Source organism: Xiphophorus maculatus, chromosome 4, assembly GCF_002775205.1.
Source record: "Xiphophorus maculatus strain JP 163 A chromosome 4, X_maculatus-5.0-male, whole genome shotgun sequence".
Taxonomy (NCBI): Eukaryota; Metazoa; Chordata; class Actinopteri; order Cyprinodontiformes; family Poeciliidae; genus Xiphophorus; species Xiphophorus maculatus.
This window is the reverse complement of record NC_036446.1, coordinates 18710309-18734286: the sequence shown is the minus strand read 5'-3', so window position 1 is coordinate 18734286 and position 23978 is coordinate 18710309. Positions and strand designations below refer to the sequence as shown.

The 23978-nt window shown below is 38.7% G+C and overlaps 3 protein-coding genes across 3 annotated transcripts in view; 2 read left to right on the top strand and 1 right to left on the bottom strand.

Moving 5' to 3' along the window:
- Nucleotides 1-8774, bottom strand: part of pde3b (phosphodiesterase 3B) — a 48360-nt gene extending 39586 nt beyond the window's left edge. The window contains exon 1 of the mRNA XM_023332780.1: nt 5510-8774. Coding sequence (XP_023188548.1) covers nt 5510-6397 — 888 coding nt within the window. The 5' untranslated portion in view covers nt 6398-8774. The remainder of the gene's footprint in view (nt 1-5509) is intronic.
- Nucleotides 8775-9169: 395 nt separating this feature from the next.
- On the top strand, nt 9170-19477 carry copb1 (coatomer protein complex subunit beta 1). The gene is made up of 22 exons (XM_005805572.3): nt 9170-9245; nt 11806-11959; nt 12224-12453; nt 12777-12946; nt 13035-13149; nt 13233-13325; nt 13433-13570; nt 13665-13784; nt 13916-14023; nt 14138-14284; nt 14406-14551; nt 15487-15583; nt 15686-15846; nt 15952-16072; nt 16172-16399; nt 17349-17528; nt 17835-17979; nt 18077-18196; nt 18271-18416; nt 18539-18628; nt 18841-18996; nt 19238-19477. Exons 2-22 carry the CDS (start codon nt 11869-11871, stop codon nt 19295-19297), a joined length of 2862 nt encoding a protein of 953 aa, XP_005805629.1. The 5' UTR covers nt 9170-9245; nt 11806-11868; the 3' UTR covers nt 19298-19477.
- Nucleotides 19478-20978: 1501 nt separating this feature from the next.
- Nucleotides 20979-23978, top strand: part of rras2 (RAS related 2) — a 34032-nt gene continuing 31032 nt past the window's right edge. The window contains exon 1 of the mRNA XM_005805571.2: nt 20979-21453. Coding sequence (XP_005805628.1) covers nt 21352-21453 — 102 coding nt within the window. The 5' untranslated portion in view covers nt 20979-21351. The remainder of the gene's footprint in view (nt 21454-23978) is intronic.

Sequence of the window (23978 nt, the reverse complement as noted above, 5' to 3'; positions counted from 1 at the left end):
AACGGCATTTTTCAAACTTTTTTTTACACATTACGACACAGTGTTTCTCCACCACTGTCTGTGGGCTTCAGCATCTCAGCCATAAAAAAATAAATCCTCTGTGTGAGAAGAAAAGGAAGTTTAAAGTCCTTCCACCTGTCCAAATATTTTAGAGATATGCACAGTGTTTTGCATATTATATTTTACTAAATGCTATGTCCAAGAAGTCCTTTATGACTTAAGTTTTGCATATACCGTATTTTCCGGACTATAAGTCGCAGTTTTTTTCATAGTTTGGCCGGGGGTGCGTCTTATACTGTGGAGCGACTTATGCGTGAAATTATTATCACGTTATTTTCACACTAAACCGCAAGAGGGCGCTCTAGGCCTGTGCTGATAATTTCAACATTGGCGGTAACTTATAAAAACAACTGAGAAGGACTAAACAAAAATGGCACCAAAAAGAAAATCATATTCTGCAGATTACAAGCTGCAAGTAGTAAAATATGCAGCCGAAAACGGTAATCGAGCAGCAGAAAGAAAGTTTGGAGTTAGCGAGAAACTTGTAAGGGACTGGCGAAAAGCGGAGGTTACTCTTACTGAAATGAAGAAAACAAAAAAAGCCAATCGCGGGCTAAAAGCTAGGTGGCCACAGCTAGAGGAACGAGTTCGCACATGGGTGCTTGAACAACGTGCTGCCGGGAGAGGCTGGTCAACAGTGCAGTTGGGTCTCTATGCCCATGTATTTGCCAAGGAGATGAATATAAATGACTTTGCAGAAGGAACCTTCTTGGTGTTATCGCTTCATGCAACGCAATCGCCTCTCTATCAGAGCAAGGACAACGATGTCCCAAAAACTGCCAGCAGACTTCCAAGTCAAGGTCGACAGTTTCCTTGAGTTTAAACCAAAAATGCGACTTATACTCCAGTGCGACTTATATATGTCTTTTCCTTCTTTGTTATGCATTTTATGGCTGGTGTGACTTGTACTCCGGAGCGACTTATAATCCAGAAAATACGGTACTAATACAGTAATGGCAATTGCTATTGAAAATATTGTGCAGTTCTAACTTTGAATAGCTTGTATACTCTATGTACATTATTTTGTTTATTCAATTTGTGTTTTCCAAGTAGCTATCGCTTATCAACAACAAACAATAGAAAGAAACCATATTCATAATGTTTTGCATCATTCAAAGCAAAGCACTAAGTTTAGGAAGCAGGAGAATCATTTCTAATTTGTGTCAACACGCAATTTCCTACAAGTGCAGTGAAATATGCTATGAGTCAAATCATCAGCAATTCCTAATAAAGCCCAACATGACAGACCACTAAAATAATCTATGACATCTACAAGCAGTACGTCACCAAGAGAAGCACATTAATTTATTGAATCTGTACGTGTTGCATGAACACGTACAGATTCAATCTTTCAGAAAAATTAATGAATGGAAAAAGTTGGACACAGTTTATGTGATGTATTGTCAGCAGCTGTCTTGAATAAAGTAATCCATGTTGGAGAACATATTAACACTAAGTGAGATCTACTATTGATAAAATGTTATTTTCAAGCAAGTGCATGGCACTAAATATAATAAACGTTATAAATCATCAGAAAGTGACTCTCTTGCCTATTTATAACAAATTCAGATCTGTCTCAGAAGGGAAACTTCCTGATTGGGACATCCCTACGTCAGAAACTTCTGAAATGATCCAGAAATGTTCTTATACTGATGTCAGGTCTATGAATCATGAGGTCTATTTGTGTTTGTAGAAGAAGTCCATTATAACCTTTTGCGTCACATCAGTGAGGTTCCCCACCAGGACAATGTCGACCTCCACGTACATCCATAACACATGTCCTCCATTGTTTATTACAACCATAATACTCGTCTGTAACAAGTGTCTGGGAACCATCATTTGGCAGTTCTAGAGAACTCTACGCCTTCTCTGAAGTTTGCTTTCACTATAGACAAGACGTGCAGGTGATCACTCTTTAAAAAAAAAAAGCCAATCTACGTGCTAGACATGGTCAATCCCTTCCTTTTGTGGGAACACATTGTTTATGCTTCTGGCACAGAGGTTCTCCGAGGAGAGCGTGTTGTCCACAGAGGTTAGAAGGTTCACAATGGTGTCAATGTACTAAGAACAGGAGTGGCTGTTTCCATCTACCACACTGAAACTGAGAGAAGGGGACATTATCAATCATGTCACAGACTATGAGTGATAAAACTTTGCAGACAACTCATTGAACATCATTTAATATATTTAAATTGTGACAATATATCTCAAAATTAAACAGTTTAGCAAGTTATCTTCACAACCAAGGGTCAAGACAAGATTTTTCAAAAAAGACGGTTAGGATTCTAAAATTATGAGTGCTTTCCTATATGGTCCATATTTACATGCCATCCTGAACAAATATTTTACTCTTGTATGAATATGATGCTAAAACAATGCCTACCACACTGATGAACTCAGTGCCTGAAAAACCACGTGCTGCTGTTAATGGACGAACAATTCTCCTGTATTTGTGAGCGAAAGACAGAAACCAGTGACCCTGTCAAACAAGAGGGGGGCAGAGGGTGCACGGACTGCTTTGTGTGCAGAACGTGTGTGAAGATGAAGAACATGTACAACATTACCAGTGAACCCAGAGTGACTCCTTTCAAAATGATTCTTTGTACTTGCTTTTTGCCTGCCTCTGACGCAAAGGCTGTCCATTTTTGTGCAATATCGCAATTGAATCACACAATATAACAAAGAGTTGTTATTCTACTGAAGATACTTTCTTGTGCAAAGTTTGCAATCTTTCCCAGCGGAGTAATTCTGTGTCCAACAGGGGAGACAAACAGATACAAAAGAGCGGTAGATAAAACACGAAACAACTATGACGAACATCTACAAGTGTTCTGCAGGATTATATAGAAGCGATCAATATGCAGGATCAGAAAGCTAGCATTTACATATCTTTTTCTTTTTTTTACTGATGTACATATAAGAATTCAGTTCAAGTGGAAACCACTGGAGGAGATTCATACAAACCCATTTTTGAAAAGCTCTTCTATTGGTTTCTAAGAAAAACTTTAACTAAAATACAGAAAAGCCAGGAAAATGTAAAAGCACAACTGATGATAACTTCCCACAAGTTTAGATTATTTTGATTACCAGCTAATACGTGTTGTTACGACTGGCTCAAATAATTTGTCAAATCTGATGTCCGGTCTCAGCTTTGAGGAGATAAACAAAACAAAAAGGACTTTCTGGCCCTTGACTGTTTTAAATGTATACCTGGTAAATTAGAGGCTAATTACTGTGAGTTGAAGAATTAAAAAGCAGCATCACAAAAGCTAATTATAAAACATAACAGCAACTGCCTCTGTGTATTTAGTTTATGCCTCTAGTTTATGTTAGTTTCTTTTTCTTTGCTTAGTAATATGCTTAAATTTGTCTGATCTGAGTTTTTTTTTGCTTTGCATAAAGTTCCCTTTTGGATCTAAAATGTTTGCATTTGGTTGGCTAAAACTTTTTCTATAGAATTTTAGGGACTATTATAGTATGTCATGCTATTCTACAAATAGAATGAAACACAATGTGGTAAACGGAGAAAAGAATATGCTGAAACGGGAAACAGAACAACCGAGACAATCTGGACATGCAATTTTAGTTCTCTTATCATTCCTCCCAAAGCTCGAAGGACACAAAAACAATGTGCGTGACCTGATGGCCTGGCATCTACTTCAGAATAGCCTGCTTTGTTTTTAAAATACGTTGTTGACAGTTATATCTATGTGGTTTACGTATAGATGAAGGCAACAGTTGTGTACAGAAAGCTTTTAAGTCGAGGCATGATGCATGTAATATGAAACTCCCGACATCACAATGGAAAGTGTCCCCATTATCTTATGAATGTACACAACTAGGCTTTTCACAGATTGTACAAGTTTATGTTCGCCAGCAGGACGGGTAGGGACTGATTAAGCTGCTCCCCATCAATATGTGTTGTCGACAGTTATGTGAAACTACAGCCCACATCACTGGCTCTACTGTTGACTGTGTTGCTATTCTGCCGACAAGCTTTAGATTTCTTCATTTTTAACTGATACAAACCTTACGAAATGTAGGAAATGTAAGAAGATGGAAAAAGACTGTGTGAAGCAGACCTTATAGACTTAGATAACGCAATACAGCTTCTGCCAAGCTAAAAATGGGCAATGCATCTTTTCTATACAGGCAAAGTGATATTCTTCTCATACACAAAGCTGACTGCAATTGTAACACAAAACTATGAAAAGTTACTACGAAAGCAAGCATAGGGATTTTTAAGGTATACCAAAGTTTTAAAATGTTAGTTTAAAAATGCTAGCTTTGAAACATGCAGTTTTTATGGTTTTAAGTGCTTTTAATGAGATGTCAGAGAAAGAAGAGCATGGTACACAGTGCTGCATACTGCCAGTCAGCTGGCTGAAACAAAGTTCTGACCCTTCTCGCTGTCTTTACGCAAGAAAGGAAAACTTTCTGTTTGGAAATATTTTGAAAACCACAATCACTGATGAAATGTGTAGTAGAACTATAATGTATGTAGTTATTAGTCACGTCTTTCAAGCAGTAATCAAACCAGATAACACTGATTAACCAGTGAATATCTGCTTATTGTAACCGTGTTAAGGCCTCAAGAATATTAGAAAGTTATCCTAAGATGATATTATTGGTAAATGTTGACACAATGACTTCTGATCTAATAAATTCACACACTGTCCTCCCTCCTATCTTTCTCGAGTGTGTTTCCAAAACATTCTGTGATCTAGCATCTCTGGCACTATGACTTTAAGTCAAATCATTTATGTGCATCTTCTGAAAGCAAGACTTCATTTATCAGGCTAAGCATCTCACTGACATGCAAAGTTTTAATATTGCTGGACAATTTCTAATACTTGGAGTATATTAGCTAACAATCACTGCATTCCAAGCAGCTCTTTTCAACATTAATATTGCATACAGTAATACAGTGATGACAGTTACCATAATATATTATTGAGCTGCTGTGCTCAATAATATAAAAGTTATATTATTGAAACCTATAAGAAAAAATATAGGTTTAATTTTCTACACGTAAAGCACTTGCAAACTTTTTTATGGTACATGTTTTGCTTAAATGAATGGTCTAAAAAAAATCTAAATTAATGTAAATAAAGTTACATAGAAACAGAGATAGCCCTTCTACGTCACTCTCTAGAAATTGCAATGCTGTTTTCAGTCATTTTAGACAACAAATTCAGTGACGCCGATATCAATCAGTTACATGACACTGACTCATGACTTAAGTTGTCTAACAATTTGCTTATCGTAGTGGCAAACTGATCATTTTCTTCTGTTGAGCCCGAACTGCTTTCTGTCATGACATGGGTGCTTTCCACTCGCGTGCACGGTGAGCAGTTGTGGATTATCTGTGGGCCTATTTTTGCAACTACAACAACAGACCATGGTCCTGCAGAGGGCGGGAGGTGGAGGGGGGGGTGAGGTGACCTACCTGCTCTCTAGATATGCAGGGCAACGAGGGTCTGCGGGGCATTTTACAGCTGCCATAATAGCTGGTCGACGTTTCCCCGAGTGAAACACAACTGGACCGTCTCCTCGGTTTGATCACCGGGACCTTTTCTTCCGCGCTGGAAATCCCACACGGCGCTTCCCTCGTCTGGTAAAAGCGGTCGAAACAGATTCCCAACAGGGAGCCAGAAACCCCCGCAAAGCAGGCCAGCAGCGGTCTGAGCAGTGCGGGCAGACCGCTCAAACTTGTGAGGGAGAGCAGCCACACCACGCTGGCGAACACCAGGACGAGGACGCTGTGCTTGAGTTTGAGCGTCGGGATCAGCGTGAGCAGACCCACGCATCCCAACACGAACAACAACCTGCCCACCATTTGCATCTGGTGCTGGTCCTCTCCCCATTGCAAGAACCGCAGAACCAGAAAATCCCCGAGGTAGCACGAAGCTGGCAGTGACAGGAGCCACGATCTGCTGCTCTGCTTCTTCTTCCTCCTCAGGTAAAAGGTGAGGAAGAAGAACGCACATCCGATGCTGAACAGAGGACTGACGGACTGGGAGAAGCCCAACAAAAAAGTCCGCAAATCCCACACCGAGTCACTTTGCAAGCTCCTGGAAATGAGGAAAGAGACGGCGAAAACAACAAAGGCGCCCACGTACAGGGCAGACACCTTTAACAGTTTGGAGTTGAGGACGTCTTCGTTACAAAACCTGCACACGCTGAACAAAAATCCTCTCTGATGGTCCTGTTTAAGGGGGGTGACGCAGCTCTTCACATAGCCGTTCCTGAAGCCCTCTGAGCTGTTTACACTTCCAGTCCCGTCGTGGTGCCTTAGTTTGCCGTGCAAAACCTCTCCTTCCTCCCGTGCGGCCATAGCTTCGAGTCCTGCTCCTCGTATCTTCTCAAAGGTCCCCTGTTTCCAACTATTCACGGCGTATTAACGCTGAACTACTTGACAGCAAACGCGCTCCATGGTCACTCAAACGTGTTCCAGCACTTGGACTAAAGAAAGAAGGTGAGATGTTGTTTTTACAGAAATTGGGCTCTCCGTCGCCGCCTACAGCCCACAACTGAGAACTTCATGACTTGAGTGTGTGAAGTGTGATCTGTATGGGAGCCTGAGACAGCAATGTCACCAACGTGCTCTCCAGGCTGGGAAAACTTGGAAAACTGCTAACCTTGGTTTGGATCAAAAGCACAATCAGTTTCTTTAAACAAGATTTACGGGCTAAGGCAGAAAATACCTCTGAATGATAACTAAAAACATACCAAGTGAGTTTACTTTTAAAGCAAAAAAAACCCGAAAAACTTTGTTCAGCAAACTATAAAACTGATCAAATGATAAAATCTTAATCTTCAAATATCGCAGGAAATTTTCAGTGCAGATACAGACCAATTTTGTGTATAAAACTGCATGTGTAAAACATCACCAACAAATGAGGAAATAATAATAATAATACCGCAATGCTGCGTCAATGAACAGATGGATTTTGCATATCTTTGCATATTCATAAAGCTATCTTGATAACAGATAGCTTTCCAAATTAACTTTATGGCTGTTTTGGGGGCTTATCGATTTGTCAAAGTTTGAAATATTGCTTCAACCTTTTATCTCCACATTCTCATTCTATGTTTTTATTTTGGGTATGGTGTAACTGTTCAGAATACCAGGCCACACTCACTGCAGACCATAGAACTGTTTCACAAAGACAGAGTTACATAATCTAGCATAAGGAAATAAATATAAGCATGGCCAAAACTTCTGGAACCATCCTGGCTTTACTTTCAAATATCCGAGCTTAAACTCTAAACTCTACCTCTAAGAATTATGTCACGCTAAAAGTAGCTCACAGGCAACTTGTTTTTAAAGTTAGTACTATTGGTTTTTGACAAGGCTACTGGAGGACAATAATCAGTAGCAAATTTGGTGTTATACATATATTTCAAGATGTTTTAAAAATCACACAACACTTTGAAGTAAAGACATAATTTACTCAGCAAAACATTTGGCACTATACCCTTGCTAATACATCAGCTTAGAACAACATAAGTTGTGGGTCCTTCTCACTAATTAAAAAGAGCTACCTCTGATGTCATTAGTTGCACATGCCCTTACAACAAATGTCGGCTAAACGGTAAGTACAATAGAAAAGTAAAGCATTGTGTTGAGTATAGGTTATATTGCTCTCCACTGTAACCCCAGAGGGTTTTTACATGTGCCGGTTCATTGGATGAAACTGTGAATCTAAAACAAATCAATACAAGACACACTAACAACCTTTACCATGAATACAAAGAAATTTGGTAAGGGTTTATGGGGTTGTGGGTGTGATTGCTTATTTGGAAATTACCACAACTGGTTGATGCTTTGAAACAAGTAAGAAACTCGCAGCTTGTTTGTGTGTATTTTAATCATGCATTAATAATGTGTTCTATTTTCTGACATTTTCTATAACAGAGTTTTAATGCCAAGTCTGAGAATCACTGGAATATTACAGACACTGTGATCTTGTGAGGAAATGGCAAACATTTTGAAGTAGTTCATGTAGGATTTTTAACTGTTATTTTTTTAATAACCTTTATTTAAGCAGTTACAGTGCAATAACTTTAAGCAATGAAGTACAATTAAAATTTGGTTAAAATACTGTTTTTCACTGTAACATCTGACCCTGGTCCTGTTTTGTGGAAGCCTTTTATGTAACAAAGAACTCAAACTTTTGAATGAGTACAATCTTAGCAGCTAGAGCACAGCAACTAATAGTATGCTTTCTATCTCTGTCCACACGGGAGAAACATGCAGGTAGATATATTCACATATTTTTTTGCATCTACTGTGGCACTAAGGTTAGTTTCCACTAGAGGATGCTACAAACTACTTTAATCTGTTGTAATGAAAATAAAACAATTCTGGAAATTGAAATTACAAGGTTATAGCAATTTATGTTTTGCCTTATGGTGAAAAACTATTCTGTTTATCCCATTGGTCCAATTAAAGTGTCATATTTCAGCTTTGTGCATCCTGTGAGCTGTTTCAGTAAGATAATATTTTCAGAGTAAATAAAAAGGAAGATTAAAACAGCATAAGCAATCTTGTACAGTTGACCAGTGTATGTTAACACCAGTGTTCTAAAACAGGCAATTCTTGTAACATACAAAAACTGTGATATTTATTTCTACATTGATTCATGAGTTGAGATTTTTGTTCAGTGTGTTGCAACTTAACATTTATTTTTACTTTTCTGTATCTCTGTACAATTTTATTTTTATTCTAAGTGTTGTATTTCTATTACTTTTGTATTCTTTAATGCATTTGAATAAAATGAATTGATTTTGGCTGAACTAAGCATAGTAAAAATTTAACTGGTTCTACTTCGATCTTTAAGTGTCTTAAGATTACTTCTGTTGTGACTTCTGTCACAACAGAAGCATTGAATGAAATAGTCAAATTTTTCTTCCTTTGTTCTGTCTATTTATTTCCCTTTTAGATGTTGCAATATTCATTCAGAGAATAGAAGAACGGAAAAGTTAAAAATGAAGTGCAACCTTCTGATATATTTTTTAAATTCAGCTATTTAAAATTTTAGTTAGATTTTCCTTGCGCGTTTGAGCCTTCCGGGGCACGGTAGCAGTGATGTGGCTCAGGAAGCTGTCTTCCACGTCAGAAGGAAGAAGCAGAGCCTATAGACAGCTCACCACTGGGGGCTCTTCGGGCTATTACACAGGTAAATAACTAAAGTTTGATATTGATAGCCACCTTTAATAACTAGATATATGTTATAGCTGTCACACAGCTTATATTTCATAAACATGCGTGATATTGTTTGTTTTGCATATCTTAACATATAAGACAGCAAGCTAATGTTACCGTCCTCCATTTCATTACAAACCTGGACGGCAGCTAAGCTACTGCTAGCTAACAGTGGTTACGGATTCGTGTATTTCGTATAATACCAAAGCTCTGTTAGCTGTGTAACTAGCTAACTAGATAGTTTAAGGTTGTTTGTCAGCATTTCCCCTCACCCAGCTGTTTGTTTTTGACGCAAACAACTCTTATTTGTCGCAAAGACGGCAAATCGCACTTGTGTAACTTTAGCTGCTTTAGCTAGCAGCTGCTTAGCTGGTTTGCACCGCCTTATATTGTTATCAGAGCAACTGTAAAATTATTGTTTATGAAAAATTAAAGACAATTTAATGAAATTGTGCCAGAATCCGTGGTGCTATCGATCTTTAATGCACAACTCCCGGCCAACTGGACATGTGTAAGACGGTAGCAAAACGTATTGGTACAGATGCATATAAAAAAAAAGTAAAGCAATTAAAACATTAGTATATACACTGAGATTAGTTGAGATATTCCATCTAGTACTGTTTTAATATCAGCCTTAGTGTAATATATAGACACATCCTAAATCAATGGAAATTTTAATTAACTGACCACATAGCTTGTCTATGTGGCACCTGAGTCACCTTACAGTGGTCCTGGTACCAGTGCCATGTCCAGTTATTCCGCAGGTACTTAAAGGAGAAGTTTATGTTAAATATTATGATTGTACCGTTAAAAATAAAGTTTCAAGAATTTATAAACCTTTTTGCAAAATATGTGTCATATGTTGGTGACCTAAGTTTGGTCAACTAAAGCTATAAGCTGTAATGCACACAGCTATGTATCCATCCCATTGTCATGCAAATTTTAAGAAACTTTTGTATTAAAAGAGGAAAACAAAAAGGAATATCTGAATTAGGCGTGTTTCCATCTGATGATTTGCAGCAAATCAACCATCTTCCCTTTTGTGCATTAACCTTTTTTGGAAATACCTAAACCTCCTCAAGCAAGCATAAAACACTTCCCCCCCCCCTTTTAATTATTATTCTGCTGTCTCCATCAACTGCTTCTAATGCAATACTTCAAAACTCACATCTAAAAACTTTGGTAACACAGTTACTGGCTCTGTTTTTTTCATCACTTTAAAAACCCTTAGCTGCATGTCACAAAAGGCAGTTTATGATTTTATATGTGTGTGGTTCTCCAGAGTTACTACTAGAAGTTGCCTTGGATAAACTAGACGAGTATCCATTCATCTTTAACATTCACTGATCCGTTTTCAACACAGAAGCATCATATGAAGCAACAGTTACCAAAGCTTAAGTAAAAGTAATGCACTTCAAACTTGTATTTTAGATTACATTTTTAAACTAAGGTCCTTATTTTAAGCAGCTTACAGGTTAGTAGTAGATTGTAGTTTGATGCTTGGTGCAGCATCTGGGCCAAGGTCAAGTTGACCTGTCAGATAGGAAAGTTTGGGATCACATAAGCAATCTCAGATAAAGGAAACTCTCATTGTTCTAAGTACAAAAACTCAAACAAATTCTTCTTTAGAAGGATATCCAAGTTTGACCTCAGATGTCTTGTAGGCTTGTGAATGTTTTGGTATTACAAACCAAAAATCTGATTAAATTCAGATTTTTAATTATGCTGTTCAATTTCATATTGGTTGTTGTTTAAAAGTTATTAGATAAAAAAAATTTCTAATACATTTTTTCTGCTCTATAGTGAATAAATCACTGATTATAAGAGTTAAGTTAGCCTTAGCAGCAACCCAGTGCCTCCTAAACAACCTAACAGCATAATCAGGACCAGACCTTAAATAGATGCACAACAAAGTAACACTACTAAGCTTAAAAAGGAAACTTAATAAAAATATATATTTATTGTTAAATTTAGATCTAATGCTTTTCATACTTTTAGATGTATGTGTATATGCAAATATATTTCTATACCCAACCCGGGAATAGAGCTGTGCTGTTGGTTTGATTTTTATTTTTTCAGTTTGACAGCCCTTTTCACTGGAATGTTTTTATTTTCGTTTCTTGAAATTTAACACAAACTCTTAAAGAGAATAAAAATATCTAGAAAAAGGGTTACTCTTTAACTATAAATGATTCTTTGAAATGTTAGCTGTATAATATGTAATCTTTCACAGGAACCATGTATAATTCCAAGAATGTGGTTGTGGGAATGTATTTTGTGTTAATTCCATTGCCACTGAATTAATAGTTCTTCACATTATTGATTTTTCCATTCCTTACATTTCCAAGCTGCTGCTGCGTAAGACTACACAGTGCTTCACTCTGTTTAATTATCAACCTTTTGTATTTGTTTTATTTCCTTGTTCAGACTTTGATCGGTTAATGTTGATGCTTTCTTTTGCAATATTTAGATCATTGGCACTGGCATTTTCTCTGCCCTTTGCTGACCTTTTTTTTTTTTTCTGGTTCATATAGGTATCTACAAGACAGCTTTTTCCACTGGGTTTCTTCTAAAAACTCTACAAACCCAGCAGCAAAATGACAGCTGCAGAAAATGTTTGTTACACTCTGATAAATGTTGCCTCTGACTCGGAGCCCCCTTCTGAAGTCAGCTTAAAAACAGATCTAGGTAAGATCTTAATATGACCTCCAGTTCCCTAACTTTTGCTGTGGTTCATAGATGAAATGAAATGAAACTTTGTTTCAAACATGATAGTAGTATAAAATCATGCACAAGAACAAGGAATGCAAAAGACATATTTTTGTACCACAGTAATCTTAACATTCCTTACATTCTAATTTACTTGTAGTAAAAATACAGACATATAAACCTATGTATTTATTTCTCTTTTAGTAGTTGATAGAGTTTAATATGAACACAATTTCTCTTCAGAAAAGGGCGAGATCAAAGCAAAAACTGAAGCCCTGAAGAAGGTCATCATCATGATCCTAAATGGCGAGAAATTGCCAGGACTTCTGATGACCATTATTCGCTTCGTGCTGCCACTTCAAGACCACACCATAAAAAAGCTTCTGCTGGTTTTCTGGGAGATTGTTCCCAAAACAACTCCAGATGGCAAACTGCTGCAGGAGATGATCCTGGTCTGTGATGCCTACAGGAAGGTGAGCTAACTGGGATCTCAATACTTCAAAGAAACAGAAAAATATGTAAAGATTCAGTCAGATAATATCCAGATTTTAGTAGTTTGTCATTTTTGTGACTTATAAAATTCATAAACTGTTCCTTGTTTAAATTTGTCTTAAAAAAAAACAAGAATTTTAAGATACTGCATCAGTTGTAGCTTTGGGAAATATATTTATATTTTATTAGTTAAAATTAACATTTGAGTTGAAAAAATTCTTATATTTTTTTTACAATGTTCTAAGAACAGTTTGCTTTTGTTCTCTGCACATTTAGTTATTGCAAATGTTTCTTTTAATTTCAGGACCTGCAGCATCCCAATGAGTTCATCCGTGGCTCTACTCTCCGTTTCCTGTGCAAGCTGAAGGAATCTGAGCTACTTGAGCCTCTGATGCCGGCTATCCGGGCTTGCCTGGAGCACCGCCACAGCTACGTCCGCCGAAATGCTGTCCTGGCCATTTATACCATCTATAGGTACCAACAGGGGAATATCTTCTTACCCATCCACATTATGCAGTTTGTCATTTTTTTGTGAGTAATGAGCTACTTTATATATTTTTAGGAACTTTGAACATCTCATCCCAGATGCTCCAGAGTTGATCCATGATTTTCTTGTCAATGAAAAAGATGCCAGCTGTAAGAGAAATGCCTTCATGATGCTGATTCATGCAGATCAGGTTTGTTGCATTTCAGCATATAGTCTGTTTGTAGCAGGCTGTGATGTTTATGCAGACGTAAGCAACATCATCTGTTCCTGCAGGATCGAGCTCTGGATTACCTCAGCACATGTATCGATCAGGTTCATACTTTCGGTGACATCCTGCAGCTGGTCATTGTGGAGCTGATATACAAGGTAGGAAATAGGCCGATTTATATAATTCAGGTTCTGAGTTAAACAAGCATGCAATAAAAAAAACCCAATGATTTTTTTTTATTTTTTATTGCTGTTCTCTGTGTTAGGTTTGCCATGCAAATCCATCGGAGCGCGCCCGCTTTATCCGTTGCATCTACAATCTGCTGCAGTCTTCCAGTCCAGCGGTTAAGTATGAAGCTGCTGGGACTCTTGTTACTCTCTCCAGTGCTCCCACAGCCATCAAGGTACGTATTTTACCCTATTGTTGTTTTACACCAGATATGTTGTTGAATTAGACTGGTATGTTTTCTGACTATCATGTAATTTTCTGGACCCCAGGCTGCTGCGCAGTGCTACATTGATTTGATCATCAAGGAGAGCGACAACAACGTCAAGCTGATCGTTCTCGATCGTCTGATTGAACTGAAGGACCATCCAACTCATGAGCGCGTACTTCAAGTAGGTTGATTCATGGCTGCTTTATCTTTTACTTTGAAATGTTTTTAACATTCAATTTATTCTTAGTTATGTGAGACTGTTGGGATGTAATCAGTTTAATGAACTATTTATTTATTTATGTATTTATCCAGGACCTAGTGATGGACATCCTGCGCGTCCTCAGCACCCCAGACCTGGAAGTCAGAAAGAAGACCTTGCAGCTGGCCCTGGACCTCGTCTCCTCTCGTAACGTGGAGGAGGTCGGTTTTAAATGAAGTGTTATTGTTTTTCAGGTGTTTTTATTTTTTTGGTGTTTTTTCTCTGACAGAAGCTGGACCGCTTTGCAAATATTGTGACTTCTGTCTGCTTTCTAGTTGGTGATTGTTCTGAAGAAGGAGGTGATTAAAACAAACAATGTAACAGAGCATGAAGACACTGATAAGTACAGACAGCTGCTGGTTCGCACTCTCCACTCATGCAGCGTGCGCTTCCCTGACATGGCAGCTAATGTCATACCTGTGGTGAGTTTTTTTTTATGTTAACACCATGAGAAAATCTTCTCTAAACTGTTTTCCATTTGTATAACTAGCTTAACAGAGGCTCAAATGAATATATATGTTTTTTGACGGTTTTCAATCCCAGCTGATGGAATTCCTGAGTGACACTAATGAGGCAGCTGCTGCTGATGTGCTGGAGTTTGTGAGGGAGGCCATCCAGAGGTTTGACAACTTAAGACCTTTGATCATCGAGAAGATGCTGGAGGTTTTTCATGCCATTAAAACAGTCAAGTAAGCTTTCAGAAACACTTTTATTTATTACTCTCTGGAACCTTAAATATTTTTTTAAATAATGGGATTGTTATAAAGGATGTGTCAGATATTGTTTGTATAGAAATTCCTTACAGAATATTTCAAGCATTTTACTTGTTAATTTTGATCATTATATCTTGCAGCTAATGAAATTTCCAAGTTTATCAGCTCTTTGAATATTAAAGGACCAATAAAAAATGTATATAGAAATGTTGGCATGACTTGCACAATCTTGAGGAAGACTGCTCAAGCGGAGTGTCATTGATACCCTCCACTTGGAGCGTAAACCCAGAAAAGGCTGAGTGTTGAAAGTGCTTTATCAAAGCTTAATAATGGAAAGTTGAAAATGGAATGAATGTGATGTGGAAAAAAGGCTCACATGCCATAGAGATAACAGAAGCTTTGAGATGATTGTGTGAATCTGTGGCCTTTCAGTAGTTTAAGGGAGATTGACTGTTGCTCAGTGGTTCAAAGCACTCTTCAGAAGAAAGTGAATTTTGCATTTTATTTAAACGTCTGAGTCTGGTGCAAGAGTGGAGAAGCACAGAATCCAGGCTGCTTTAGGACCACTGTGAAGTTTCCACAGCCACTGATGGTTTAGAAAGTCATGTACCTGCTGGTGTTGGTCCACTGTGTTTTAATCAAGTGCAGCAGTCAATCAGAAAAGTTTACAGCATTTTATTCTTCGAATTCTGTTGAAATGCTGTGTGGATAGGCTGATTTCATTTTCTTTTGTGATGTTCCACCTATATGTGTATGTTAAGCACAGTTGCACTGCTTGTGCAATGCATTTGAGTTTTTACCTTTGAGTTGTTAGTACACACTTGTTGTCTAACAAGTGTTAGACTAAGTACAGCTTCATTCACAACATCTAAGCTTCACTGTACATGTTTGTCACAATTGCTTTATCCCAGGATCTACAGGGGAGCACTTTGGATTTTAGGAGAATACTGCAGCACTAAGGAGGACATCCAGAGTGTGATGACTGAAGTACGCAGGTCTCTAGGAGAGGTGTGTGTGCTTAGTAATGTCTCTTAAGTTGTTACTGATTGGCTATGGTAAATTGTAATCTTATTAAAATGGGCTTAAATCTCTTACCTGTGTACTGGACAGATCCCAATAGTGGAGAATGAGATTAAAAAAGAGACGGGTGAGTTGAAACCAGAGGATGAAGTAAGTGCAGCTCCAGCTCAGAAGCTGGTGACGGAGATGGGGACCTATGTGACACAGAGTGCCTTGAGCTCCTCCAGGCCTTCAAAAAAAGAAGAGGACAGGTAAAATTTGCACATTGGAGTTGGATTACAAGTCCACAATTTTGAACTGATTGTTTTTCTCGAGTTTCCTTATGTCTCAGTCTATATATATATATTTTTTTCCAGACCACCACTCCGAGGATTCCTAATGGATGGAGACTTCTTTGTGGCGGCTTCCTTGGCCACAACACTCACCAAATTGGCCCTGCGTTACGTTTCAATTGTTCAAGACAAAAGGAAACAAAATGTAAGTTATTCTGCATATAAAGTCACTTAGACAACCCTTCATTTGTTTAAGGCCATCTGCTTATTTCTCTAATCCCTCCCCCTCTCTGTGAATCTTCAGTCATTTGTAGCTGAAGCCATGCTGATTATGGTCACAGTGCTTCACCTGGGCAAGTCCTCTCTGCCCAAGAAACCAATTACAGATGATGATGTGGAGCGCATCTCGTTGTGCCTGAAGGTTCTGTCAGAGTGCTCACCACTTATGAATGACATTTTCAACAAGGAGTGCCGCAGATCCCTGTCGCATATGCTCACCGTCAGGCTGGAGGAGGAGAAGCTGTCACAGAAGGTAATGGCGGTTGAGTCACTGGGCTGAACTCTGTATTTAACCTCCTCAGAATCATAGGCTCAGGAAGAAATCACATTTTCCTGTTCTTGTTTTTTTTTTCTTTTTTATGTGAAGTCAACTTAATTTGTCATGCACTTTTAATAAAAGCAAGTACAGACCAAAGTGCTGAACTTTAAAGAGTTGCAATAATAAAAACGTGTTAGAAAAATAAATGTCTAAAACTAGATTTAGAAGAGGAGCTTGGTCTTAGTTGTAGATTTAAAGGGAAATTTATGTTGAACATTTTTGCTTTTTCAGGGATGTGCTTTATTTTTGCTGAATAATCTCTTTTGAAATAATGTATTTCTAGATAGTTTTATGAGAATAATAAAAAAAAGATGGGTATTAACATACAAATTTGATCAACATTTTGATAAGACTGCCAAAATCTGGTTGAACATTCAACTTTTTCAACTGTGTGTCCTATTTTATTACATTAATAAAGATGCCACTAGAGCCCTTTAACAGTTCTGGTCACAATATGAGAATTTACAATCATTTTGGGACATGTTTTAATTGTAAATCATTTGTAATCATTTCTCAGTGATATGACAGGAAGATGATCACTGGAAATTCTTCTGTTTTTAACAAAAGCAATATTTGTAGCCAGTTTGTTTTGACACCACTATTCTTGCTCTTAGATCATGTTGTTAACTACAACATAGAATTATAGTCACAGATGGTAGTATTGATTTCTAGAAAGTGATAACAGCAATATTTCACCTAGAATCACCCAAGTATCTTCTGCATCATTCTAAAGTTTGAACACATACTTTGTCATTTACCTAAAATGAGCAAGTGTCTCCAGATATTTTTGAATTATGCTCTAGTAGTACACAACACATTTCAAAGCTATGATCATGAAACAGATAAAGGCTGATCCTTAATGCGTTTCCAATCCTGATCACAGAAAGAATCTGAGAAACGAAACGTGACTGTGCAAGCAGACGACCCGATCTCCTTCATGCAACTCACAGCCAAAAATGAGATGACCTCTAAGGAGGACCAGTTTCAGCTGAGCTTGCTTGCTGCTATGGGTAACACTCAGAGGAAGGAGGCTGCTGACCCACTTGCATCAAAACTCAATAAGGTAAGCCTCAAAGCCCTGCTGAGCAGCATGCCGAGGACAACACTTTGGCAATAGAGATTGAGTTGTTTGAAAAGCTCACCTATCTATTCATTAACCACAGAGGGCGCTGTAGTTTTTGGACATTAGGAAAAATTACACAACTATTGAGACATGGTTATATTTTTCAAGTTATAGGTTATGCTATGAAATATATAATGAATTGCTCCTGTATATGTTGTTGTGCTGTTAGTAAAATCTGCTCAAAATGAATGTTAGAAGGATATTTCAGTAATTGCATCAAACATGATTACATTTTTGTCTAACTAGGTGACCCAGCTGACTGGCTTCTCAGACCCAGTGTACGCTGAAGCCTATGTCCATGTTAACCAGTATGACATTGTGCTGGACGTGCTGGTGGTCAACCAAACAAGTGACACTCTTCAGAACTGCACTCTTGAGTTGGCCACTTTAGGTTTGTTTTATTAACTCCCTTCTCATCTGGAGAAACTGGTTTTGTTTCCTCTTTCTGTATTCTTCTTCTAAATTGAGCGTTTTATTTTACTCCTCAGGGGATCTCAAGTTGGTTGAAAAACCTTCCCCTCTAACTCTGGCCCCTCATGATTTTGCAAACATAAAGGCTAATGTCAAGGTAGCTTCTACCGAGAATGGGATTATATTTGGCAACATTGGTAAGAGAGGAATGTCAGGAAGTTAGATTATATTTTTGCTGGTGTGTGTTTTTAATTAGATTCTTTTTCCGCAGTCTATGATGTGTCCGGAGCTGCTAGCGACAGAAACTGTGTTGTCCTCAGCGACATTCATATTGACATCATGGATTACATCCAGCCAGCCTCCTGCACAGATGCAGAGTTCAGACAGATGTGGGCAGAGTTTGAATGGGAAAACAAGGTAAACTTTGCCTTTCTAATAGATCAACAGCATCTGGGAATTTCAGGTGTTTCCCCCCCTTATTTAAAGAAATTCTGTTTCCATTTAACAACAAGTAATTTCAAAACCTGTCTTGATTGTAGGTGACAGTAAACACCAACATCACTGATCTGAATGAATATCTTCAGCATATCCTTAAGTCCACTAACATGAAGTGTTTGACTCCTGAAAAGGTGAGTTACTATAAACAAAAAATTAAACTTTTTTTCGTCTGCTTGATTTTAAAAAAACATAATACTTTTTGGGATGTTTGTGTATTTGCTTGCTTGTAATTTCTTGTATTTGTCATCCCTGAGCTATTCATTTTAGGTAGTTCTATCAATTCATTGTTGCCAAAGAGTTTTTCTTCACATTCTCTTTTCTTTTGTTTTCTGAAATAAATCAGGCACTCTCTGGTTTTTGTGGCTTCATGGCCGCCAACCTGTATGCTCGCTCCATCTTTGGGGAAGATGCCCTGGCTAATGTCAGCATCGAGAAGCCCATTCACCTGGGGCCTGACGCACCGGTCACCGGACACATACGCATTAGGGCCAAAAGTCAGGTGGGTCACAGCTGCTGTGCACTGACTTGGTATTAATCTGGGAACTAAAAGCTTGACTGAATTTATTGACTCTGAATTCAAGTCATATGGATGCATTATATTACAGCTTAATATTAAAGTAATAATTCAATGTAGAAATGGGTACAAATAAGGAATGTGAGAATGTCTTACCTATTTTTACATTATTTTTCATGTTTCTGTTTTCTATCTGTGTGTTGTAATAAATCTTTTCTTTCCACAGGGAATGGCACTGAGCCTCGGCGATAAGATCAACCTCTCTCAAAAAAAGGCTAATATCTGATATGTGTACTTTTCTGTTGACATCTGTCTTGCCACCCTTGCATCTCCCCAAGAAGTCAGTACTGTTAATACTTAGCTGCGTTTGTCCCCCCATTTTCCTTTTTTACATTTCTCTAAATGCTACATCTGTTTTCTTTTTTTCCTGTCCTTGTTAATTTTCAATAAATATATATTGAAGTTACAATTGCCTCTAATTAAATAAATGTTTATAACGGATTCCAGAGAATGGTTTCAGTTGCCTAAAGGTGGTTGTGCCCTTGAAGAAAGAGGACTCTGTGTCCAGCTTCATATCTCCAGGTACTAATTAGAATTCCTCACATTCCGCTCATGATATCTTGCACAGTGTGAAACCAGTTGGTATTTGTCCTGTCAGTACCCCCATAGGGACTAAAACACCAATCCAAGGCATACATGTGGTTCACGTAGAATATGATTCAGTTGTTTAGAATATAATCAGCAATTTGCAAGTTTTGATACTGTTGTGTTAATGAGATGGCGACGGCTTTTGCGCAGGTGTCAATGTTCCATTTGCCCTCCTGTTTATAATTCATGAGTAAAGGTATATTTCTGGGAATTGGCCACAGGGTCACAGCCCTGCTCATACAGTTAAAGTATCTGGAGAATCTGTCCCTCCAGGGGGTTAGATAAAGGCAGCAAGGTTGCTTTGAGGTCAGAACTTCAGCTGTGAAAATAAACAGTGGGCCGTCTGGCAGCTCTGCAGCTTTCCAGCTACTGTGTTCAAAGTGGGGCCTCTATTTTTATTTATTTAGTATGCATATCAATCTTAGGGTGAGTGTCGCTACCAAAATGGAAGAGCAAACTGATTTGGTCTGTTTGAAAAAAACTTCTGTTTTTCAGAAATATGTTACACTTTAAACCAGATAATTAACATCCTACACAAGAAATACTGCATTTTATTGCAAAAGCACTTCTGTGGCCCAGAAGTGAAGCTAAAATGTAAGCTAATTTATACCTACATTGGTAATGCTTATATAAATCACATGAGTTTACTAAAAAATTAACCAAATTCCTAAACTTGCCACTAAGCGTCTGTACAGCAGAGTTTCTCCCTTCCTTCTTGACACTGGGTGGCGCTACAGCAGACATGAGTTAGGACCTGCCACATGATTTGTCATAACTTAGCACATGATTCTTTTTATGACATACAAACTGCTTTTGCACACTGTAAAGTTAGTCTCGCATAAGAATTTCAATCTAATTTTCGAGTTCAATATAAATCGCTGAAAATGAAATGAAACGCTTGTTTTGCAGTGATACCAGATACCTAGAATAAACTAAGAGATATGGTTTTTAATTATTTGGATGAACGCAAGAGATGTCTGAAAATATACTTTTTTATTACATAACATTTAGAGAAAACCAACTTATAAAACCGTAGTTATTTTTTTTAGCTTTAACATTTCGGGAGGATTAATGATTATCTGTTGACTGCACTGTTAGGCATTTCCTCCATTGTGACGCAGAGTTAAACTATTCTGCCTTAAATTTGTTCATCCTAGTTTTTTAAACGTCGACCCCACCCGGACGCTTGTCTCACTCCACACTCTGCTCAAAAGTTGACTACTCTGCTTTAGATTTAAATTATGAATGCAGAGTATATGAGTAAGAAAACATGTCTTTGGGGACAAGAATGTGATGGATGGGTGCATGATATTTGGGAGGGCTGTAGTGAGCGTGAAAGTGTGCCTGGGGGAGTCTCCATTGCCCCTAGCGGTAGACGGTAGTATTGGCCTGTTTGATTACTCCTAGTATCGGACCCACATCTTGAGCAGCGCAGTGCTGTCGAGCCTGGAAAGCGGTCAGGCGTATGGACAGGCGGCCGTCGCTCCTTCATCCTTCTCCGACCACCACCCGAACAGTGGACGGACTACACTGACGAGTCATACCAGCGCATACACGGGCCTGCCCCCTCTTCTGCGCTCTGGTGCCTCCACTGCAGGGCCTCGTCTCCTTCAGCTTACTAAGGGGAAAGTGGGTGTTTGCTGCTCACTGGTGTTTCGGCAGCAGCGGCGGCGGCGGCGCGAAGTGTCCTCGATGGCTGGCTGGAAGGACGGCTCGGTGCAGGAGAAGTACCGTCTGGTCGTGGTCGGAGGCGGTGGCGTCGGGAAATCAGCCTTGACTATCCAGTTTATTCAGGTGAGTGGCGTCAAAAGCTTAAACAATAACAGCATTGGCTCACATTTTGATGTTTTTTTTTACCCGGAAAAAAAAAAAAAAAAAAACCCACGGTGAAATAACGGGGACGGAGAGTGGAGGAGGCCAGGCACGGGAAAGCAGTGCAAAGATCCCGGGTCTGTTCTCCTCAATACTTTACCGAGGCCTGATGCGGGTCAACGCGAAGATTTTAAGACCAGTGGGTAAGACTAAAACAGGGGGAGACGGCTGTCATTTGTGATTTCCGAGAGCACTACTTCCAGTTTGCAGTTCACACAGGCTTCAGTGGGAACAGAAAGAAAACGGGTCTGCAGGGCTCGCTAGATGTCCTATTTCTTTTCATTTTTTATGTAGTTTACACAAAGAAGCAGATTCTGAGTTCATCCCGAACTGTTCAAACTAGCCGATAGCTTACAGTATGAAAGGACATAAAAATAAGCAAGAACCATTAAAGTTTCTAAAATGCTTTTTTTTTTTTTTTTTTTTTTTTTTACAAATTAAGTAGGATAAAACAGTATTATACCGGCGCTGTTCTTTCTGGTAATTTTTTGATTCAAGAAATTACAGTAAATTCGTCCAGCTGACGCCAAGTGCCGGCATGCTTGGCTGCGGTCTGGCTTAACTTCACTGCTGATATCCCAGGTTTGCTCTGATTCAGCGGGTTTAGCCAGATTTGGTCAATATGTTTTGGGTGTATTTTTATGGAGGACAGATTGAGCTGAGAAACGGAGCAGAAATCCACGTTGGGACCGAGAACAGAACAGCGTGTGGTAGATCTGAAGATAAGCAGTTCGTGTCCAGCTTCATCACCTGAGCCTGGACATGGATCACTGTATCTTCGCTGTTATTCATGCCATTCGTGGACAGAGTTGTCCTCCCTCCTCTGTGGTCTGTTGGATTTGGGCCAGTGAGAGGCCCAAGCTATGCTGCCAACCAGGAACGACACTGATTTGGGTTGAATGAGTAAAAGAGTCGGTACAAAGTGCCTACACTTTTATTATAGTTAAAAGTTTTATCAGCTACTGACTGACTTGTTTTCAAGCACCTCCAGTTAGCAAAAATAGTAAAGCATGGACAAATTAAAGCTTACCTCGCCTCCTAAAAATAGGTATTGATCAATTACAAAAATTTGCATAGTCAAATCTGCTTAAATCTTTCATCGTACATTTCCTGCAGTTTAAAGTTCTTTTAACGAGCCGCCAGAATAAGCGCAGAGTTTTCTCTGGCTTTATAGAGGAGAGTCTGTCTATTCCTCACAAACCTGTTGCTGTGCACTTCCAACCAGCTGGCTGAATGAAGGTTTTTCGTTCCATACAAGAAAGGCAAATTCAGCTATTTGGAAGTACTTCCAAATAACGAGAGAAAACAAAACATGAACCGTCATGGTTTGGAAACTAGAGGAGCCCCAACCATCACTCATATTAAGGTAACACATTTCTAAAACTAGAACTGTCAAAGCCATGGGTGGCATCTCTGCTATGCCGTGAAGTCCAGAATCTCCTTAAGCAGACAAGCCTGACAGAGATGCACCAATAAATCAGCCAGAGATCATAATCAATCAATCAATGTCGTCTGAATTGGCCATTGCCCATTCCTACCTGAACCACAATAACTTCATCAATTATAACCCAGATTAGAACTTATAGATGCCAAACAGAGGAGGGATGTAAACTCTTCACCTCCCTCTACCTCTGGTTAAATCCCAGCACACTCCAAACACAGCCTGACTCACTTTGACTTTCAAGGTCTCCATAACACTTAGGAGTGGACTTCTTTATGACTGGTCCATGCCTTTGACTTGTGTGTCTCCATCACCCCCATGCACCACTAACCCCTGTTTCGTGTGTCAGTGTGTCACTGATTCTCTTTCTGGCTTTCAGGAGACTAGACAGCAGGCAGCTGCATGTCTCCACATTGTCAGACAATAGTGGGCTGGCACACTTTTGAGAGTTGGAGAAGGGGGGCGAAAAGCTCATGAAAGTGTGTGAGTTTAGGGGGGGTAGGTAGGGTGTGGATTCTAATGAGTGTTCAAAAAGCTCATTAAGTGCATACCAAGTCAAAAGCAATAACTGTGGTACTGATTTATTTCTGTGTTTACTGTACTGAACTGAACTAGGGGGTCACGTAAAGCTACACACAAGAAATTTCCCTTGATCTAACATTCTACAGTGGTAACAACACCAGGATAACATATTTTAATTTGTGTAAAATCACATACTTCATGTCTATTATAAATGTCGCATAACAAGCAATTCTGTGGTGAAATTCTCTGTCAACTCAAATTTCACATAAAAGCTCAGGAATCCTTTCAGGATTCAACCTTTCAGGTTGACAGCCACAGACATCAAGTTAAAAGCTCATTCTCGAATGGTGTACGCCTGCTGAGTGAACGAGTTCAACATGACCTGTCCCATTTTCCTTGATGATATTATAAAATGTTTAAAATGTCACTATTGTGATGAATTTAAGTGGGGAAGTAATGCTAAACAACCAATTTCATTTTAGTT

Bases quoted from the DNA above. Each gene is read 5' to 3' on its own strand.
- copb1 (XM_005805572.3), top strand. From the start codon at position 11,869: ATGACAGCTGCAGAAAATGTTTGTTACACTCTGATAAATGTTGCCTCT. The intron at 11,960-12,223 runs GTAAGATCTTAA...ATTTCTCTTCAG, and splicing joins CAGCTTAAAAACAGATCTAG to AAAAGGGCGAGATCAAAGCA. The intron at 18,197-18,270 runs GTAAGAGAGGAA...CTTTTTCCGCAG, and splicing joins GATTATATTTGGCAACATTG to TCTATGATGTGTCCGGAGCT.